Below are 20,965 nucleotides of genomic sequence, written 5' to 3'. Positions count from 1 at the left end.
GTCTTGTTCGGCGACTAATGGGTTAACTTTTACATTAGGCAGCTGAGATTTATCTATAGTTGCTGGCCTTTCTTGATTGGGCGTTGCCAAGGTAGTGTGGTGGAGTGAAGTGGTGGGCAGTTTCTTCAGCCTTGGGCAATGTGCAGCTGCCTGATAGTTCCGGGGGGACTGAAACTTAGGCCTTCTAGTTTAGAGGGGAAACTTAAAGCCTGTTATGGAGTTTGTATGGTTTGGACTTGTGTCCTTACAGTCTTATTCTTTAAAAATATTTTTTTGTTTCAGTTGGACCATGTCGTACTTCAGTCCTTAAAAAGACTTATGAAATAGTATTGGGTGCCCGGGTGGCTCAGTTGGTTGAATGTCTGACTTTGGCTCAGGTCACGATTTGTGGGTTCGAGCCCAGCGTCGGGCTCTGTGTTCACAGCTAGCTCAGAGCCTGGAGACTGCTTCAGATTCTGTATCTCCCTCTCTCTCTATGACCCTCCCCTGCTCACACAATCTCTCTCTTTCAGAAATAAATAAAACATTAAAAAATTTAGAGTGATAAATCAATATAATCTACATAGAGATTATATATATTTATATATATAAATCGAAAATACGTATAACCTATGTTGATTAAGATTAAGTCTGGAGACTTGAGGCCCCAGGATGTCATCTTTAAGGACTGAGCACCCCTGGAATTTATCGTGTCTGCGTTCTTAGTCCTAACATCTCTGTGCACTGGTGTGAACCAGCAGGATGTCACCGTGAGATGCTGTCATGGAAACACATTAGAAAAAAAGAGGACTCTGGAGTATCAGGAAGGAGAGGTGTCTAAGTTGGGCAGACTCACCCAACAACTAAAGCTAATATTATGAGGCACAAATAGGGCAGAGCAGGGGGCGCACCCCTGTAAAGTCCAGGTAAGCACAGGCCTGGGGAGGGGTGCCTGAAGAAAGGCTTAGAACCTGCCACTCCTACACGATGGAACACGCAGGTTCCTCTGGTGGGGACGTGTCACCCTTCCAAACCCAGATCCATTGCACAGAGGTGTGAAACGAAGCGGCCAAATGGGCTCTATGTCACGGCTGCAAGCTCAGCCTGTCATGACTGGTACATTCTTGCACCATCCCTCGGGAAAGACTCCAGCTCTTTCTACCAGCAGCACAGGGTGGTGGAGCCACCTAACACCGCTCCCCTGCACCATCACAGCCCTTCCTTTCCCCAGCCCTGTCCCTTCCCCCCTCCCCAGACCCCTCCCCTCCCCAGGCCCTCCAGGGAGCCCCTCACAGAAGGGAGGTGGATGTGCTTTGGGGATTGTACTTCGGAGGCCTCAAATGCCAACCACTCCACAGAAACCGGAGCATCTAAATTGCAAATGCTTTGAGACAAAAGATCATTAAAATAAAAAAAAATTCCCTAATGATTTCCCATAAGATAAATCCTTAATTAAGGGAGTAATCAACTCTCAAAGCCTAACTGTCAGAGAGAACCAATGACACCGAGGTGGGAGGAGGAAGGTAGGGGGGAGTGGGGGTGGGCAATGAATTGTTACTGATCCATGATGACAGCAACTGACTCAGAACAAGCAGGCGAGCCCTGGGCTGCTCCCCAGGGTCCGGCCGAGCAGAGAGCAGAGATCTGGGCCATCCTGCCCGCACTGCTGTTCAACAAACTCGGATAAACTCGGCCCAAGAGAAGCCAGAAAAAGGTTTGGAAGAGAGAAAAGGATTTATTTTGGGCGCCAGCAGCTAGGGGAGGTGACACATTCCTGCCTTAACATGCCACCTCTCTGCAGCAAGAAGGACCCCTAGAGTTTTATGGGAGAGGTTGGGGGGAGTGAAGTATGTGCAGGAGAGCAGGCAGGGAGCACCATCGTGGATGGGGGGGAGGGGCGTGACCGTGGGCAGGGAAGGGCCCCTGTAGGGAGTGGTCTTCTAGGCCTTTCATTATTGCTATCAGCGCTTTCCTGGTCTGCTGATTGGAAAGTTCTTGCAAAACGTCTGTGTCAGTGCGTCAAGGAAGTGCGATAAGGAGTAAGTACTACGGGTTCTATCTAGTTAGAGCGGGAGTCGAGCTCTATTTCTGGTTCTAACTGTTGTGTCTACAGTTGAGCAAGAGGGCTCGCTGGCAAAATGAAATGGTGAGTCAGTTTGGGGTCATCTTTAAGATTAAATCGTGCACTCATTCAGTCTCACACCCTTTTATTTATTTGACATTTATGAGAACCTCCATGCTGTGATCTCAGGGTTTGTGAGAACCCCCATGCTAGCCCTCGGAGAGACAGAAATGAGAAGAAAAAAATTTCTCTTCTCAAGGAACCCAGCCATCTAGCTGTTTCTCACACTTTGGAAGGCATATGATTCACTTGGAATCTGAAATTGCAGGTGCCTGGCCACACACACACACACACACACACACACACACACACACACACACCCCAGAGTCTCCTTCAGTTTGACTGGGGTGGGTCTAAGACTCATCCGTGTGTTTTGTTTTGTTTTGTTTTGTTTTTATGGTAATCATGGTGCCTGTGGTCTGGGTGACACTAATCAGGCACTTAGTAGCCAGAGGGCCTTATAAACCTTTTCCCCTTGGACCAAGGGGTCAAGAGCACAAGATACTCAGGAAATTCCCTTCAAGGTCTGGCAACAAGAGTCAGATTCCGACTCCATCACTCGGAGCTCTGGCTTGACCTCTTTAAGGCACAATTTTATTTGAAATAAAATGGAGATAATATTTCTTATTGCTTCGGATAATTTTGAGAACAAAATGAGATCATGTATGTCTGACACATAACTTGGCATATAATAGGCTCTCAATAGATAGTTACAGTAGTGATAATTATTACTGTTGGTGGTGTTAACACTACCATGTGATTCACCAGAGTTAAGTTATATTAAACAATATTAGTTATATACAAATGTGTTATATTAATATAAAAGCACTTATTTACCACAAAATTTAGTACAACAGTACTTATTTACTAGTATATTAATTATAATACATATTAACTATATTCATACATACACTCAACAGAGATTATGATCTTGATGAATCCTGGAAGAGAAATTCATGGAATTTTCTGTAATACCGAGGGCATCTTCTGAAAATTCCTTCCATTTCCTACCGGGTGCGACTTACCATCTGTCTTATATTGAAAAGAAAAAGAACATAGTAGCAGATGGGGTGTGTTTCCCGACATAATTTGAAGATCTTCACTTTGTAAAGACCATATTAAATGGGAAGTCTCCTGCAAAGTGTCCTCCTGTGTTACTGTCTTTGTTGTTTACTTATTTGTTGCTTTTAAACTTAAGTGGTTTCAGGGTGGCTGGTTGGATTAGTTAAGCATCAGACTCTTGATTCTAGCTCAGACATTGATCTCATTGTCATGGGATCCAGCCCCATGTTGGGCTATGTGCTGAGTATGGAGCCTGCTTAAGATTCTCTCTCTCTCTCTCTCTCTCTCTCAAGCTAAAAAAATTTTTTTAATTAAAAAAGTACACTTAAATGGTTTCAAAGCCAAATGGGGAATATAATCATCTTTCTCCCCCATAATTTTTAGAATTTTCTATTTGAAAAATAACTTTTTTCTTAAGATAATATAATACTGGATATAAAAATATATATAGGGGCTCCTGGGTGGCTCAGTTGGTTGAGCATCCAACTCTTGATTTCGGCTCAGGTCATGATCTTAGGGTCGTGAGATTGAGCCCTGCCTTGGGCTCGAGCTGAGTGTGGAGCCTGCCTGAGATGCTCTCTCTTCTTCTCTCTCTGCCCCTCCCCTGCTCATGCACAGATGTGTGCATGCATGTGCTCTCTTTCTCTCTCTCAAAAAAGAAAAATTAAATTAAAAAATTATAAAGCACGGGAAGTCCTAGAAAATGAGAAAACAATCCCCCAAATAGTCACCATCTGGATATAGCCATAATTAAAATTTGCTACTTATGGAACTGAACTCATGTGACTTCACTCCTTGGGGAGTTGTAAGTACAGATGACACCAAGTGGAGTGTTTGCACAAAATAAACTTTATTTGCAGCAAATAAGGAGGTCACGGGGAATAACTTCCAAAGCCAGGAATCCCCTAGTAAGGGTGGATAGGGTCCTTTCTTGCAGGGTTAGAATGAATCTTTAGATAGGGGAGCCTTGTCAACGAATATAGAGGTAAGCAGAAGGTCTTACATGCACCTTAAGGAAACATGCTATACACAGTTGTATCTTATGTAAATGAGCCTTGTGCCCCCCCTTGGGTGGGGAGTTTAGTATTATCATGAGGTAGAGGTTAACAGCTGCTCCCACCATGGTCCTCTGCGCAGGCCTGAGTCCTTGGTTGAGCTCAAACTGGTCCGGGTGGTCTGGGCCACCACACCTCTTCCTCCTGGCAGTCATTATTGCTTGAGGGGCTGTTTCTGCTTCCGTCACAGGATACTGTGCCCATCATGGTTTTTTCCTGAGTTAAGAGATAAGCTGAAGAAAAGAACTCTAGGAAAATGTGGACACACATAGATACAGGCAGGTGGGCAGTAAAGGTCAGGTCTTGGGGTCAGTCATGAAGGGTTTGGCTGGTGACAGTCTTTTTTTTTTTTTTTCCTCTCTTTATAATTTGTTTTATCATTGGGCTTCAAAACATATGCACAAGTTACATTGTTTTTCTTTCAAGATTATAAATAGAAATTTCACATAACACATATGAACACACCTGATAGCTGAATAATTCATTCTTCCTCACCCATAATTTATTTTATCAGTCTCTTATTTGGTAAGTTTCACTATATTAAGATATACAACCAGGAATGATTTTATAATATATGTTTTATTATTATTACATGTATATTGTTTTCCTTTGTATAGATTGCTGGAAATAGAATTACTGAGTGAAAGATATGAATTTTGTTGTTGTTCCACCAACGGGGTGCACTGTTCTTATACTTATTGAAATGCCAGGTGGATGCATGGAGGGAATGGAGCAAGCTCCTATTCTATCTGCTAGTTCCAGAAATCTATCTAATATATAGTCCTCGGGTAGAGGGCGTATGAGACATTACACTGATAAGAACAGATACTACACTTGATCTTAGCCAAAAGACCAAGAAGAATTAAGGCATGAATATTTTTAAATTTACAAGACATGTTAATAAATTTTTCTCCAAAAGGTTATGCCAGAACTTACTCTCATGATGACAAGAAAAAGAATTAATTTATCTGACAACTAGAAATATTAGGTATGCTCCATTAGTATATTGGCCATCATATTTCTTTTTCTGCAAATTCTACATTCCCTACTTTGGTCCAGCTATCTGTTGGAGACTTACTTGATGTTGATGTCTTCCTTTCTTCTTTCCTTCCCTCCTTCTTTCTTAGTAAAAATTTATAATTTGGTATTTTTCATGGAATGAGTCTTAAATATTAAGTTAATTGCTTGGTAAAGTATAACCGAGAAGCATGTTCCTATGCTCTTCCGCAGTAGTATTGAGGAAGGATTCCACGAAAGTTCACTTTTAGAATTCTGTTTGATGACACGTATGTTGATATTTCCTTTCCCAGGCAGACCCCCAATGTGGTGGCCTTTTGCAGCAGCCTACTGGATGCTTCTTTTTGGACCTGTGTATGGTTATCACAAGATAGGAGGCATCACAAATCCTGAAGCTACTATGAATATTGTAAGTTGTTCATTAAGAAACAAAAATAAGATAAAGAAGTATCGATATATTTTATATATAATAGTTTAGATATGATCAATGTGCTTGTCCACAACCAGTTCTACATTGACTAAATCTGTGCTTTCTCCCCATTCCCTGGCATGGCTAACCAATAGCTGAAAGTTGCTAATCTAAGCTTTGAAAGACCTAAGCCAAGTGGGGACAGTAATATGCCTTTTCCTGGTGGCTTGACCTCCCATCTGACAGTGGTTTCCTGAAGAGCAGTCTTGTGAGTTCATACTGACGACCTTTACAGAGCACCCTAGCATTCTCCCGCAAGCTTTGTCTAGAGCAGTGTCTTTGATTCGTGAGCTGTGTCTACGTACTTTTTTTTAGTTTAACCAGCCAGAAGTGGTTTTGGTTGTTATAACTGAAAGTCTCTTAACATGCAGAAATTTATATCAAAAGTGGAATGGGATCATATGCTAGTCAAAGAAAGAAAGAAAAGAAGGACGGAAGGAAGGAAAGTAGGAAGGAGGGAAGGAAGAAAGAAAGAAAAAAAGAAAAAGAAAGAAAGAGGGAGAAAGAAAGAAAGAGAGGGAAGGGGCAGGGAGGAAGGAAGAAGGAAGGAAGGAAGGAAGAAAGAAAGAGAACAAAGGAAAGAGAGAGAGAGAAAAAAAGAAAAAAGGCAAATGACTGACAATTTCCACCCTTAGGCTTCATTCCAATGGGATACTCCACAGCTTGTATACATTATGCACCACTGATGTCCTCACCAATGCCAAGTTTGTATTAGAACTTTAAGAAGAATGAAATTGTCCAAGTTTCTAATTAGTGTCCTGTGTGCTCCTCTCTCCACACTCTCCAGCAGGTGCCCCTAACCTCCTACATGGCTGAACTCACAGTCTATCGTTGTGTGTCCTCAAACCGAAATTTCCCTCTTCCTGTCATATTCACACACATTCTCTTCCTTCCTGGTCTGGGTGCTTTTGGGCTCTTAATTATCCTATAAAGACAACAAGAATTATAAACGTCTACAGAGCACTTACTTCATGCCAGAAGTAGTTGTAGATATTTTATGTATAACCCTCAGAACAAATCTGTGAAGAGACACTAGTATTATTTTTATTGTACAGTCAAGGAAAACGAGGGACAAAGAGGTTAAATAACTTGCCCAAAGTTGCCTAGCTAATAAGAGAAAGAGCTCGAGTTTGATGCCATACAGTTTGTCTCTAGAATCTAGATTCATAACCCCTGGATTAAATAGTCCCATAATATATGCACACCTCTGGTGCACCTTACATGGGCAAATGCATAATCCTGTGGTCAAGGCATGAGCTTTGGAGCTAAACTTACTTAGACTTTCATATTTGTCCTTAGCTCTTCTTAGAGTACAATCTCAGGTAGATTATTCATCTCGCTGAGACTCCATTTTCTCAACTGTGAATGAGCATAATCCCATCTCAAAGGCCTGTTGGAAAGATTTTAAAAAGCAGGGGATATAAACTCTGTTCTGTGCAGAAGATGACCAGTAAATGGTACTTCCCCTCCTGCGTGTATATCTGTGCGGAACATTGCTTTTATGTGGGTCCACTCTGTCTTCTTCACACCTTTCTCTCTGCCCAGAAGCTGACCTATAAGAACTGGGGCAACAAGTTCCCTTGACTTTGGTTTTCAGTTCAGTTCAGCCAGTTGAGATCTTGAGCAGGAGCTCAGAAGGAGGGAGGAGGGTGAGATCAGATGATTTATTGCCCTGGATTCCTCCATGAGGTCACCCTAGGTGGGCTGTCCCCTCTGCTAAAGGTCAGACTTCCTCTCCATGTGCCCTTTTCTCCCTATCTCATTCTGAGCCTGGTGAGCACTTTCTCCCACCTCCCTTCATGGATGGCTGGGAACAACTCACTCATAACTAGCCACAGGGTACCGCACAGCCCCCCATGGTTTCCCTCGTTAGATGATCATATAATTCGTTTTCGAACATTGTAAGAGTGAACCCGAGTGCATTCATAATACCAAGCCCAGCAAACCAGGATGTACGGTCACCCTACCTCGCCTTCCCACACCTCCGTATGCAACCTCTTCTAAAACCGTCCTCAAGTTATCCTGATTTTCCTGCTGCCTTCTGTCTCTACCTTCACTTCTACCAGTGCATAGTGGAACAGCAGGTGTATCACATAAAGCACCACACTGCAATTTCTCAAGAGATGACATCATGAATGTGTCTATTTTCCTCTCCTCTTTTCAGAGCCAGATTATTTCCTACTGGGGTTATCCTTACGAAGAGTATGACGTTGTGACCAAAGATGGTTATGTCCTCGGAACTTACAGGATTCCCCATGGAAGAGGATGTCCAACAAAAGGTAGGATTTATTTTGTTTTGGGAGGAATCATGCCTAAAGTAGAGATTCCTAGGTCTGCTGACAGTAACAGGGCAGCTTGTGTTCTGAAACAGAGTCTGGGAGCCATCCTTATATCAGACAATCTAGACTTTAAAATAAAAACTGTAACAAGAGATGAAGAAGGGCACTACATCATAATTACAGGGTCTGTCCACCAAGAAGACATAACAATTGTAAACATTTATGCTCCAAATGTGGAAGCACCCAAATAAATGAAATAAGGTCTGGCCTTTTCTAGAAGAAACTCATCACCTCCACTGCTACGACTCCATTTCACTTGTATAATCCTTGGGACTTTTGAAAGCATTTAGATATACAGTTGGCTCAAACAGCATGGGAGTTAGGGACACTATTACCCCCACTCCAAGCAGCTGAATGCTCACATACAGCTTTTGACTCCCCCAGAACGTCACTACTAATAGCCTAATGTTGACCAGAAACCTTATCAATAACATAGACAGTCAATTAACATATAGTTTGTATGTTATACGTATTATATACTGTATTCTTACAATAAAGTAGGGGTAGAGAAAAGAAAATGTTATTAGAAAAATCTTAAGGAATAGAAAATACATTTCTAGGGGCCCCTGGGTGGCTTAGTCTGTTAAGCGTCCGACTTTCGCTTAGGTCATGATCTCACGGTTCGTGGGTTCGAGCCCCGCGTCGGGCTCTGTGCTGACTGCAAGCTCAGAGCCTGGAGCCTGTTTCAGTCTGTGACTCCCTCTCTCTCTGACCCTCCCCTGCTCATGCTGCCTCTCTCTCTCTCTCCTAGAAATAAATAAAACATTTAAAAAAATACATTTCTAGTATTGTACTGTATGTCTCAAAAACAACTCCGCATATAAGTGGACCCAACAAGGTTCAAACCCATGATGTTCAAAGGTCAACTATACACTGTTAATTTAGTTGTTTTTTCTGCATCACTTTGTCCTTCTTACAAAAAAAACCCACAAAAACAAAGGGTATTCTAGAGATATGCTCTCTTCAGTCCTAAAATCTAGAACCCAAGGGGTCACCTTGATACTTTTTTCTCCCTTGCTTCCTATATCCATCCAATCACCAAGATCTATCAATTTAGCCTCTAAATTTCTCCCTCCTCCAAAAACTTGTCTCAGCTTCAGGATTCCTCAGGTCTAGGCTTGGACATGATCATCAGCTTTGCTTCAGCTACTGTGATAGCTTTCCAGCTTACTTCATTTGTAATTAGTTCTCTTCCTGAGTCATTGGGACTTCATGTTTTAATAAATCTGCCTGAGTGGCTCAGTTGGTTAAGGGTCCAACTTCGGCTTAGGTCATGATGTTACAGTTCGTGAGTTTGAGTCCCACTTTGTGAGTTCGAGTCTGGAGGCTGCTTCGGATTCTGCGTCTCCCTCTCTGTCTGCCCCTCCCCTGCTCATGCTCTGTCTCTCTCTCTCTCCCTCTCAAAAATAAATAAACATTAAAAAATCAAATCTGACATATTAGTACTATACTTAAACTTAGTTAAAGAGCCACGTGTAGCTCCCTACAGTACAGATGGCCGCCCTGTGGGGGAAAGCAGAAGTCACGTGGCAAAGCCCTTGTGTGCTTCCTTCTCTCGTTTCTTAGCTCCTTCGATACTTTGGAGTGTTGTATAACAAAACCTCCCAGGATCACAATGGTTAATCATGTGAAGGGAAAATATAGATTTTCAAAAACAGAGGGAGATGTTGTTGACTCTACAGAACCAATCGCCACCTCCCAGATAACTCCATTACCTTTGTAAACACTCAAGAGAACTTTGTTTGCCCAAACCTTGATTTCAGTTCTGTGGGGGAGCTGCCAAGATGTGTGAACTGGACGGCTGTCTCTGCGATGAGAAGCTGCCGGGGGCTCAGATCAGGGAGGGCCTACGGCTTCTGATCAGGCTTTGGCAATAACTTAGGAGAATTAGTAACACCTCTTCTTTCCATTCCCTGGAAAGGTCAAGTGAATGGACATAGGCTTCCGTTCCCTGCATCAGGGTGGCTGAGGCCTCTCCCGGAGCCCAGTGTAGCCTGCCTGATCCCAGGAAGCGGGCTGAGCCCCAAGTGAGCTGAGGGGGTCATGGGTACCAGCACAGGACCACAGACCATTTGTAAAAGCCAGGAAGATGGCGGCCACTGCTCTCTCTGTTGTCTGTGTCTCAGCACCACCTCCCTACCTCCCCCTTTTCTTTTCTTCTCCGTCAAGCTGTTCCACTTCTACAGTGTGAGCAGGACTTTTATCTCAAGGGAACACTTTTATCTCACATAACATCTCACTGAACATCTTGCGTTTTGCTTCCCGACAGTGTAAATGAAACTATGCGGTGTGTGTAAAATCTAGCCTAGTGCCTGGCATTCGGCAGTACTCAAAATTGGCGTGTTTATTGTTGCTGTTATTATCTCAAGGAAAATTCAGTTTTGTAATCAGAGACTCCTTGAGAAATAAAATGTTATCACAGGAAATAATAATAATAGAGAGGTGATTTATTGTGTTGGACAGCCTTTTATGTATTTTAATTCTAATTTAATTCCTGTGATTGTATTATGAGATAGCAGTTGTTACTAGTGCCCATTATACAGATAAGTCAACTGAGGTACAAAGGGGTTCATGCATAGCAGAATAGATTCTAAGCAAGAGCATCCTGACTCCAGCACCAATGGAACAACACCATATATTATTTATAATCCAAATTTTACAAGGAGAAAAACAGGATTATAACTTGCTTACTTATGAAGTAAGTAGTTCGTAAAAGACTAGCACCCAGGTTTACCCGGTGCCACATTTCAGCCCTTAACCTCTGTCCTATAGAGGAAGTTAGGAAGAGAATCTTCCAATAGATGCTCAGAGGGCTCAGACGTGAAATTCTCGTCGCCTTGTCTTGCAGCTCCAAAGCCTGTTGTGTATTTGCAACACGGATTGATCGCATCTGCCAGCAACTGGATTTGTAACCTTCCGAACAACAGCTTGGCTTTCCTTCTGGCAGATGCTGGTTACGACGTGTGGCTGGGGAACAGCAGAGGGAACACCTGGTCCAGAAAACACCTGAAATTTTCACCCCAATCGCGAGAATTCTGGGCCTTCAGGTAAAGAGTTACGTACTGATAAAGTGTGTGCTTTGTTCATTTATTTATTTTTTTAGTGTCTATTTATTTTGAGAGGGAGAGAGAGAGAGAGAGCACAAGCAGAGGAGGGGCAGAGAGAGATGGAGAGAGAATCCCAAGCAGGTTCACTGCTGTCAGTGCAGAGCCCGACATGGGGCTTGATCTCACGAACCACGAGATCATGACCTGAGCTGAAACCAAGAGTTGGATGCCCAACCAACTGAGCCACACAGGTGCCCCTGCTTTGTTCATTTATATGTACTGTGCAAGTACACCCAGTGGAATACACAATAAGGAAACAAGCATGTCTTCCTCTACCCAAGCTTTCTTCCCAGGCTCTGAAGAGATGTCCTTATTCATTGCATTGATGTTTGTTTTAAAAACCCCACTTGTTGGAGCGTCTGGGTGGCTCAGTGGGTTAAGTGTCAGACTTCAGTTCAAGTCATGATTTCACATGTTGAGTTCAAGTCCTGCGTCGCTCTGTGTTGACAGCTCGGCATCTGGAGCCTCCTTCTGATTCTGTGTCTCCCTCTCTCTCTCTGCCCCTCCCCTGTTCATTCTCTCTCTCTCTCTCTCAAAAATAAATAAACATTGAAAAACATTTTTAATAAATAAAAATAATAAACTTCCACTTGTGTGGAGGGTGTGTGTGTGTGTGTGTGCGCGCGCGCGTGCAAGGTATATATGCAAAAAAAAAAAAAAAAACACCCCATCAAAATGCAAAGGTCATCTTTAGAAAGGTTAATTCCAGGACTATCACTTTGTCAGTGTGGACCCCAAAGGAAAGTTACATGATGTGCTTATTGAAGAGGAAAAAGGAAACCAATCGAGAAATGGGACCAGAAACAAGATTCTGGGTGAAAATTCTGAGCCTAAACATCCATGATAAGCCAGGCGGGAGACCGGAGTGAGTGTGCACAGATGACATCTCAAGTGTTTCTTCACTCAGTCGTGAAGAAACCACAGCTGGCGGGGCTGAAGCCTGCCCTGGAGCCAGGTACTGGGGACATAGAGAGAAAGCCTGACCACAGAATGACTGAGGAGCAGTGCCCCTGGAGCACTGTCTGCTTCCCCACAGGGGGAACCCCCACGCTGAGGAGCTAAGAACCATACCTTGAAGATCACTAAAGTCATTTGTTCCTTGGCCTCATTCCTAGAAGCCATGTGGCTCTTCCTGATTCCATACCCCAATGCTGTTGGGTCACGGCATGATTACAAAGGGCATGATGATGCCCTAGGTAATCTATACATGCAGGTTACCAGGCCTCTTCCCCAGAAATTCTCATTCCGTCTGTCTGGGTTGAGGTCTACAAATCAACTTGCTTTATTCTGTTTTCAAAGTAAGCATTCCAGGAACTGTTCTTCTCAAGGGAGTTTGGGAAATCTGCTGTATCATTAAGTGAAACATGACTAGCCTTACGGGACCCTCTGTGGGCCTTTGCAAAGCAGATTTATCTGCCTCTGGTTTCTTAACAGTCAAGGTGACATCCTCAGAAGTTACAGAGATGCCTAATGTCATATATTGACTCCAGTCTTGAATTGACAAGAGCTAAGTATCTATGTTTGCAATAAATGTGTTCGAACACTACAGGCCTGACCATGAGATTTTTTTTTTCCAATTCTGTTGTTCTTTGTCTTTGGCAGTTTGGATGAGATGGCTAACTACGACCTTCCATCCACAATCAATTTTATTGCAGAGAAAACGGGACAAGAGCGACTCTACTACGTGGGCCACTCCCAAGGCACCACCATCGGTGTGTTTGGGCAGGTGTGATCTGAGAGTGTCAGGGGACTTCTGTATTCACAGAAGGGGTCAGGACAACTTCCATCTGTGCAGTGCCTCTGGCTTGCAGACTAGACCTGGAAAACCATTTCCTCTGGCTGGTTTCTGGTAGCTAAAACAAGGATGACAACAGGGATTTACACACACACACACACACACACACACACACGCACGCATGCACGCACACACTGCCCCCCCATGACTGGGTTTCGAGATTGTTGGAGATTGATAGATAAGCCCAAGCGAGAGAAAACTATTCATTTGTGTACACCACACACATTTGGCAAACACTGGTTTAGAGGCTGGGGAGGCAGAGCTAAAAATGATATGCATCTTTCCCTTAAAGAACTTGCTGTCTAATGAAGACATCAAAAAGAAAGAAGAGAATTACAAATCATGGGGACTCAATGTCACAATCAGTGGTTTTTTTTTGTTTTTTGTTTTTTTTTCAGTTCCCGCAGGCCCTGAGGCCACGTGGGCAATGACGTGAGGCACCTCACTCCCTTCCCTGGTCCCCATTTAGCTAGGCACCTCAACCCTACCAACAACATTTCCACCAGACTCTTTTCTGTATCTGAATCCTAATCGGGTGTCTGGTATAAAGCAGATCTTTCCATGCCTCTACTATGCAATGCATCTTCCGTACACCTCTCACTGCAACCTACAACATTTGAGATCACTATCATCCATGTTTTACAAATGGCTGAATTTGGAAATCCTTTCTAATGGTGAGAATGCCAAATTATACCTTCAGTTTTATACATATGTAATTTAACCTTCAAAAGAATCATCTGCAAAGGATCCTATTTTCCACATTTACAGATTGGGAAAGCTGGAGGTAATATGCTCGAGTCTTCACACTCGAATGGGAGGCTACAATTATAGTCCAATGTTGTCTAATACTAAAGAGCATTGCCAAAGGAGAATGGCTTACTAGACATGCCCCACATGGGTGTTTGAGCCATTTCTGCAACACTCTCTGTGAGTAGACTTAAATTCTCCAGGGACAGGGAAGTCACTGTGGTTTGAATTAGCCAATCCCATTCTTGAGAAGTTTAGAGAATTCTTCCCTAATGGGGAAGGACCATGGGGAAAGAGAGAGGTAAAAAATAGTTGAGGAGAGGAAGGGAGGCAAACCATGAGAGACTCTTGAATACTGAGAACAAACGGGGGTGATGGGCCTGGAGGAGGGCACTTGTGGGGATGAGCACTAGGTGTTAAATGGAAACCAACTTGACAATAAACTATGAAAGAAAAAAAAAAGAAATCTATAAACTAGTGTCTTCTTCCCTTTCAGCTTTCATAGCATTCTCTACGAATCCAGAGCTGGCGAAAAGGATTAAGATATTTTTTGCATTGGCTCCAGTCATCACGGTGAAATACACTCAAAGTCCTATGAAGAAATTAACAACTCTTTCCAGAAAAGTCGTCAAGGTATGTGTCTCCTCCAGGTTTAAATCTGTAGTAATTAAAACTAGCTCCATTTTCACTGATTTCAAGAGAAGAGAACCTTAGAGAAAATGGCATTTTATAAGCTTCTGAGACTCTAACAGATGTAAGCTATCAATAGAGGTGTGCCAATAATGTAATTTTACCGATAGGGTTCAGAGAGCTCCCTCTGATGCCTTTCTACCCTACTGTTTAAATCCACGCCTAAAGGCTTCTGTCCAGGTCATCCCTCAATCCCAGATAAAGCAAATGCTGATTCGATGAATTGATTTGTTTAATCTAGTAGGTTAAATTTCTCTCTAGCAGCCCTAGTTTTTCAGGAGCAGTATAGGGTGGTAGTTAAGATCACCGCATGGAGCCAGATGGCGTGGGGCTGGATCCTAGCTAGCTAGGTCAAGAGCTGCAATGTTTTGTGAATCGTTTTCTTCATCTATAAATGGGAATCATAATAGTTCCTACTCCTAGGGCTGCTGTGAGGACTGAGTTCAGACATGTGAATACCTTAGAACCAGGCCTTGCATGTTATAAGCTTTTAATAAGTGTCACCTACTTCTAGCTGTGGTGATTTACATAGACCATACCTTCCCCTTTCACTAAAAGTCCAGCCTTACTCAACTGCCCACACTTCACAGATTCTCAGTCTGTCACCTCCTCAAAATCGACACCATCCTGAACTCCAGATTCTCTGTGATAGCTGATGGCTAAGTAATCTGGTCAGTTACTCGGTGGAAGTGAATTGGTCCATGCAGCTTAGTATGTTTTTCTCTTCCAGATTGATAATGGGCTTCTCCCATGGCAGACTAAGAGCGATCCTTGTGTTCGGTGATTTCAATTAAAGTAAACGAAAGTAAGATAATCTTTATGGGAGCCATAGATTCTGACTTACCAGATATATGGTTTGCAAATATTTTCTCCCATTCTGTAGGTTGCATCTTCAGTATATTGAAATGTTTCCTTTGCTGTGCAGAAGCTTTTTAGTCCCATTTGTTTATTTTTGCTTTTATTGCCTGTTCTTCTGCTGTCTTATCCAGGAAATCATTGGCCAAGACCAATGTCAAGAGCTTTTCCCCCTATGTTTTCTTCTAGGAGCTTTATGGTTTCAAGTCTTTTTTTAATGTTTTTATTTATTTATATATTTATTTCTGAGAGAGAGAGAGGCAATGTGAGCAGGGGAGGGTCAGAGAGAGAGGGAGATACAGAATCTGAAACAGGCTCCAGGCTCTGAGCTAGCCGTCATCACAAAACCCGATGCGGGGCTCAAACCCACGAACCTTGAGATCATGACCTGAGCCAAAGTCAGACACTTAACCGACTGAACCATCCAGGCACCCCTATGGCTTCAAGTCTTAAATGTACGTTCTTAATCCATTTCAAGTTAATTTTTGTGAGTGGTATAACCGACAGGTTCAGCCTCATTCTTTTGCACGCAACTATCCAGTTATCCGAACACCCTGTACTGAAGAGACCATCTTTCTCCCATTGTGTTCAGAGCATCCTTGTCAAAGTTTAGTGGACCGTAAGAGTGGGTTTATTTCTGACTTCCTATTCTAATACACTGCTCTACGCACCTGTTTTTATGCTAGTACAATACTGTTTTGATTACTGTGGCTTTGAAATATAGTTTGAACTCAGGAAGTGTGATGCCTTCACTTTTGTTCTACTTTCATAAGATTGTGGGCTATTTGGGGTCTTTGTATTTCCACACAAATTTTAAGATAGTTTCTTTTTCTATTTCTGTGAAAAGAAAAGAAACAAAGGAAACATTTCAATATATTGAAGATGCAACCTACAGAATAGGAGAAAATATTTGTAAACCATGTATCTGATAAGGGGTTAATAACCAAAATATGCAAAAAGCTCATACAGTTCAATAGCAAAAATGCAAGTAATCCATTTTTAAAATGGGCATTTTTCCAAAGAAGACATGCAAATGGCCAATAGATACATGGAAAGATGTTCAACATCACTCATCATCAGGAAAGTGCAAATCAAAACCACAATGGAGTATTACCTCACACCTGTTAGAATCGCTATTATCTTTTCGTAATGTTTATTTATTTTTGTGAGAGAGAGAGGGGGAGGGAGATCATGAGCTGGAGAGAGGCAGAGAGAGAGGGAGACAGCAAATTCCAAGCAGTCACCCAGCTACCAACCAAGAGCCAGATGTGGGTCTTGAACTCACGAAACGTGAGATTATGACCTGAGCCAAAATCGAGTCAGACACTTAACCGCCCAAGCTATCCAGTCACCTCTAGAATGGCTATCATCAAAACAACAGTAAATAACAAATGTTGGCAAGGACGTTGAGAAAAGGGAACCCTTATACACTGCTGTTGGAAACGTAAATTAGTATAGTATATTAGTATATTAGTAATGTATATTAGTATAGTATTAGGGAAAACAGTATAGAGATGTCTCAACAAATTAAAATGGAAAAGTTTAAAAGAATATTAAAAAGCCAAAAGAAAGTAAGGAAATACAGCCATTTGCAACACGGATGAAACTGGGGAACATTACGCCAAATGAAATAAGCCAGAGAAAGACAAATTCTGTATTGAATCATTTATATATAGAATCTAAAATTAAAAAGCCAATTTCATAGAAAAGGGGAATAAAATGGTGGTTACTAAGGGCTAGAGGAGAGAGAAATGGGGAGATGTAGGTCAAAGTGTACAAACTTTCATTTATAAGACAATTTAATGTCTTATAGTGTCAGTTATTCCTCTAAAAAGTTGAAGGTGAATGAATGAATGCATGCATGTATGAATGAATGAGTAAAACACGGGTAAACCTTGTCAAGTTGTTTGAGAGATTCATTGAGATGATACATGTTTAAGCATCGTACCTGGCCTACACCAGGTGCTCAGTAGATATTATCTAGTAGTATCAATTGAGTTTATTTTGGATTCAAAGCCGGAGCACTTGGCATTTCAGATTTCCTGTTTGCCAATAGTTCATCAACTCCTCTCCCGCCCCCTGTTTGGCCTCTGGGCACTTACGTGTTCTGTCTTCTATCTTCTGTCTGATATAGCGTGCTTTGACCCTCTGCTCCTTACATGTTATCTAAACAGTAAGGATTGCTAGTATTGTCTTCATTTCTTAAAAGAAAACCGTGGGCCTCAAGAAGCTAAGCAGCCTGTCCCGAATGACCCAGCTAGTGGTGACAGAACCAGAACTGGAACCCAGATCTGACCAGGGCATCTGTGGGGGGTGCTCTTTCTTCTGTGTACTCACTTCCCCACCTTTTCAATGCCAACCTGAAGAAGTCAGTCCTGGATCCTTATGCCCAGCTGTGCACAAGTTGCCCAGATCAGCAAGCCCCCAACAGCGGCATCCAGCCTCTGGTCTGCCTGGCAAATCATGTGACCTGGAGCCATGTGTCCAAAAGAAGGGGTGCAGTTTTAAATTCACACAGATACCAAAGAGCACACGTTATGTGACAGACACGCCCCCTCCAGAACGAACTTGGAATTACATTCTACAAGCTGCTTTTACCACGCTATACACATGGGTGCTGTGTGGCTGGCTGGCCTGCGTTACTCTCCTCTCCTTTTGGTTGGGGGAAGGAGCAATTATGTGCCCCTGGGTAAATATACAGTAGTTTTGCTGCATACATGTAGAGGTAAAGTCAGAGACTGCCATGCTAATTCACTCTCTATTTGGAAATTCCAGCTGTCAGAATAAAGAACAAGGACCCTTTATGGCAGATATAACATCTTTCTTTCTTTCTTTTTTAAATGCTTACTTATTTATGTTGAGAGAGAGTGCATATGAGTGGGGGAGGGTCAGAGAGAGAGAATCCCAAGCAGGCTCCATGCTGTCAGCACAGAGCCCGACACGGGACTCGATCTCACAAACCATGACATCATGACTTGAGGTGAAATCAAGAGTTGGACGCTTAGCAAGCTGAGCCACCAGGGCACCCCTAACCTCTTTCTTCACCTCATGTTTCGTGGTTGCTCCCTTCTCTGAACTGGCACTTGCTTTTCACATGGATTTTCTGCCCAGTGTGGATGATGAAGATATTGGTAGTTGAAAAATAAAAATGTTAAGGGGTGCCTGGGTGACCCAGTCAGTTAGGTGGTGGACTCTTGGTTTCTGCTCAGGTTGGGATCTCACAGTTTTGTGAGTTCAAGCCCAGCCTGGGGCTCTGCGCTGGTCACACTGTCCCTGTCTCTCTCAGGATAATAAATAAACTATAAAAAAAATTTTTTTAACGTAAGAAAAAAGAAAAATGTTCACTGATTTAAACCAGACCCTGCTTTCTACCTTAGCCTCTTATTCATGTGCTAGCCTATTTAGATTATCACACTTGAGAACATAGAATAGATGTAAACGTTCTTTTAAGAGGTAAGTGCAGGAGCACCTGGCTGCCTCAGGTGGTAGAACATGTGACTCTTGATCTCAGGGTTGTAAGTTTGAGCCCCATGTTGGGTATTAGATATTACTTTTTATTTTAAAGTTTCTTTTCATTTATTTTGATCAAGAGAGAGCAAGCAAGGGAGGGGCAGAGAGAGAGAGAGAATCATTGTCAGCACAGAGCCCAATGCAGGGCTTGAACTCACAAACCATGAGAGCATGACCTGAGCAAAATCAAGGGTTAGACGCTCAACTGATTAAGCCACCCAGGTGCCCCAGGTATAGATATTACTTAAAAATAAAATCTTTTTTTAAAAAAAAGAAGAAACCATTCTTTAAAAAAAGTTCTATGTGTCTGAACCTACTACTAACTATCATGCACACGGTTACACAGGAAGTGTTATGTTTCTATAAGTGGATTTAAAAATTATCTAATATATTGTTCAAGTGTCCCAGGGATCGAGACTAAATGAATAAGAGGCCAGGATAAATTAGATAATGTCTGCCATCGTTAATTATCGCTTTCCAGACCTCAAGAAGTATGATTTGAACTAGTTTAACAATTGTAGCCTCTCCTTTTTCCCTTCCTCCCTCCCCCTCCCCCACAGGAAGGGGTAGATGAAGTCATGGTGTATCAGAGATTCCATTAATATTCCAGAAGATAGCAAGCATCCCATTAAATGAAGATTACCTTTGACCATATAAAATAACCACTTTTCAAATTCAGAATTCAACCAACTCTACCCAGTAGGAATTTACTGGACTGAGTTTACCACAGAAAGTGTGAGATCTTAGCATGCACTGGTGCAGTAAAAATAAATGCTAGCTATTATTGTTTTAGTCTAATCTAATCAATCTAATCTAAATAAAGTCTTCCAGGAGAAAGATAAGCTAGATTTGTTTTGCTTTGTTGTTGTTGTTGTTTTTAATATAAATGGATGTTTCCAATGGATGTTTAATTAAATGGATGTTTAATTAAATGGATGTTTCATCTTCATATCTAGTTTATTATCCTAAGATTATAAAACTAGTTTTTGTGAAGCAAAAATAAGATTCGTTTTATATGCACAGGAGTTTGATATGAATTTATGTTCTAATTTGAAGGGATTCCTAAAATTCGAAAGGTAAGTTCAACTCACTGACAACATTGCCTGAAATTTCACTAGTAAAGATACATCTTAGGGGGATTAAGCTTTGCCTGTGGGGGAGCCTGGGTGGCTCAGTTGGTTAAACTTCTGACTTTGGCTCGGGTCAGATCTCATGGTTCATGGGTTCGAGCCCGGCATCAGGCTCTGCTGACAGCTCAGAGCCTGGAGCCTGTTTCAGATTCTGTGTCTCCCTCTCTCTCTGACTCTCCCCCACTCATGCTCTGTCTCTCTCTGTCTCAAAGATTAAATAAACTATAAAAAAATTATAAAAAAAAGCTTTGCCTCTGGAAGAGTTCATCAAAAGATTCTGGAAGGAATGGCTCATTAAGTCTGTATCATTCACTACTTATAATAATAGTTATTGTTTGGGGAATGTTTGCTAGGAGATTCAGTAGGTACCTTTTAAACATGACATATGATCTTCAAAACAGTCCTTCGTAACATGGTTGGATGCATATTAATTTTCTATTTAATAGTTGAGAAAGTTCAGGATAATAGAAATTAAATACTTCCTTAAGGTATATAGACAGAGTCCAGAACTGAACCAAGGTATCCGTGACTCCAAAGCCTTACCGATTTCCTACGGTGGCTAGGTTCTCAGAAGGTGTTCTGTAAAACATCCCAAGAAGAGGACCTTGGGAAAAGGCAACAAGAGATGTGTTGGGAAGACCACAAAGGTGGGTTGGGAGAACTAAAAACCAAATTTAACAGGCCTTTCCATTTTACTGAGGACTAGCACTGAGCAGATATCACCTCCATCCAGTCCTTGGCTGAATGACCACTTTTGACATCCACATCCACGAAATCTGATGGTCTCTTAAATTAATCTTGCAGGCATTATTTGGTGACAAGATGTTCTACCCTCATACATTTTTTGACCAGTTCATTGCCACCAAGGTGTGCAACCGGAAGCTATTCCATCATCTCTGCAGCAACTTCCTCTTTACTTTGAGTGGATTTGATCCCCAAAACTTAAACATGGTATGTGTAAGTAGTTGGATCCAGAAAAGCATTATTTTGTTGCACAGAGGAGTTCTGAATCACATGGTAATCATATCTCAAGATCTCCTTTTTGTTTCCTGAATCGAAATTACATGTTGATGGCTTCCAATCAAAGC

General features: G+C 42.1%; 1 protein-coding gene and 1 non-coding gene across 2 annotated transcripts in view; one reads left to right on the top strand and one right to left on the bottom strand.

The window, feature by feature from the left end:
• The window catches only part of LIPK (lipase family member K), a 58,344-nt gene that overhangs the window by 28,895 nt on the left and 8,484 nt on the right, over positions 1–20,965 (top strand). The window contains exons 2-7 of the mRNA XM_077751885.1: positions 5,529–5,644; positions 7,869–7,983; positions 10,892–11,090; positions 12,753–12,862; positions 14,189–14,325; positions 20,682–20,828. Coding sequence (XP_077608011.1) covers positions 5,540–5,644; positions 7,869–7,983; positions 10,892–11,090; positions 12,753–12,862; positions 14,189–14,325; positions 20,682–20,828 — 813 coding nt within the window. The 5' untranslated portion in view covers positions 5,529–5,539. The remainder of the gene's footprint in view (positions 1–5,528; positions 5,645–7,868; positions 7,984–10,891; positions 11,091–12,752; positions 12,863–14,188; positions 14,326–20,681; positions 20,829–20,965) is intronic.
• On the bottom strand, positions 4,892–5,082 carry LOC144221435 (U2 spliceosomal RNA). Its single transcript, XR_013332075.1, has one exon. It is a non-coding gene; the product is annotated as a U2 spliceosomal RNA (small nuclear RNA).

The sequence above is a fragment of the Crocuta crocuta genome, unplaced genomic scaffold (genome assembly GCF_008692635.1).
Source record: "Crocuta crocuta isolate KB4526 unplaced genomic scaffold, BGI_CrCroc_1.0 scaffold694, whole genome shotgun sequence".
NCBI lineage: Eukaryota > Metazoa > Chordata > Mammalia > Carnivora > Hyaenidae > Crocuta > Crocuta crocuta.
The sequence above is the reverse complement of the archived record's forward strand: the minus strand, read 5'-3'. Positions and strand labels throughout refer to the sequence as shown.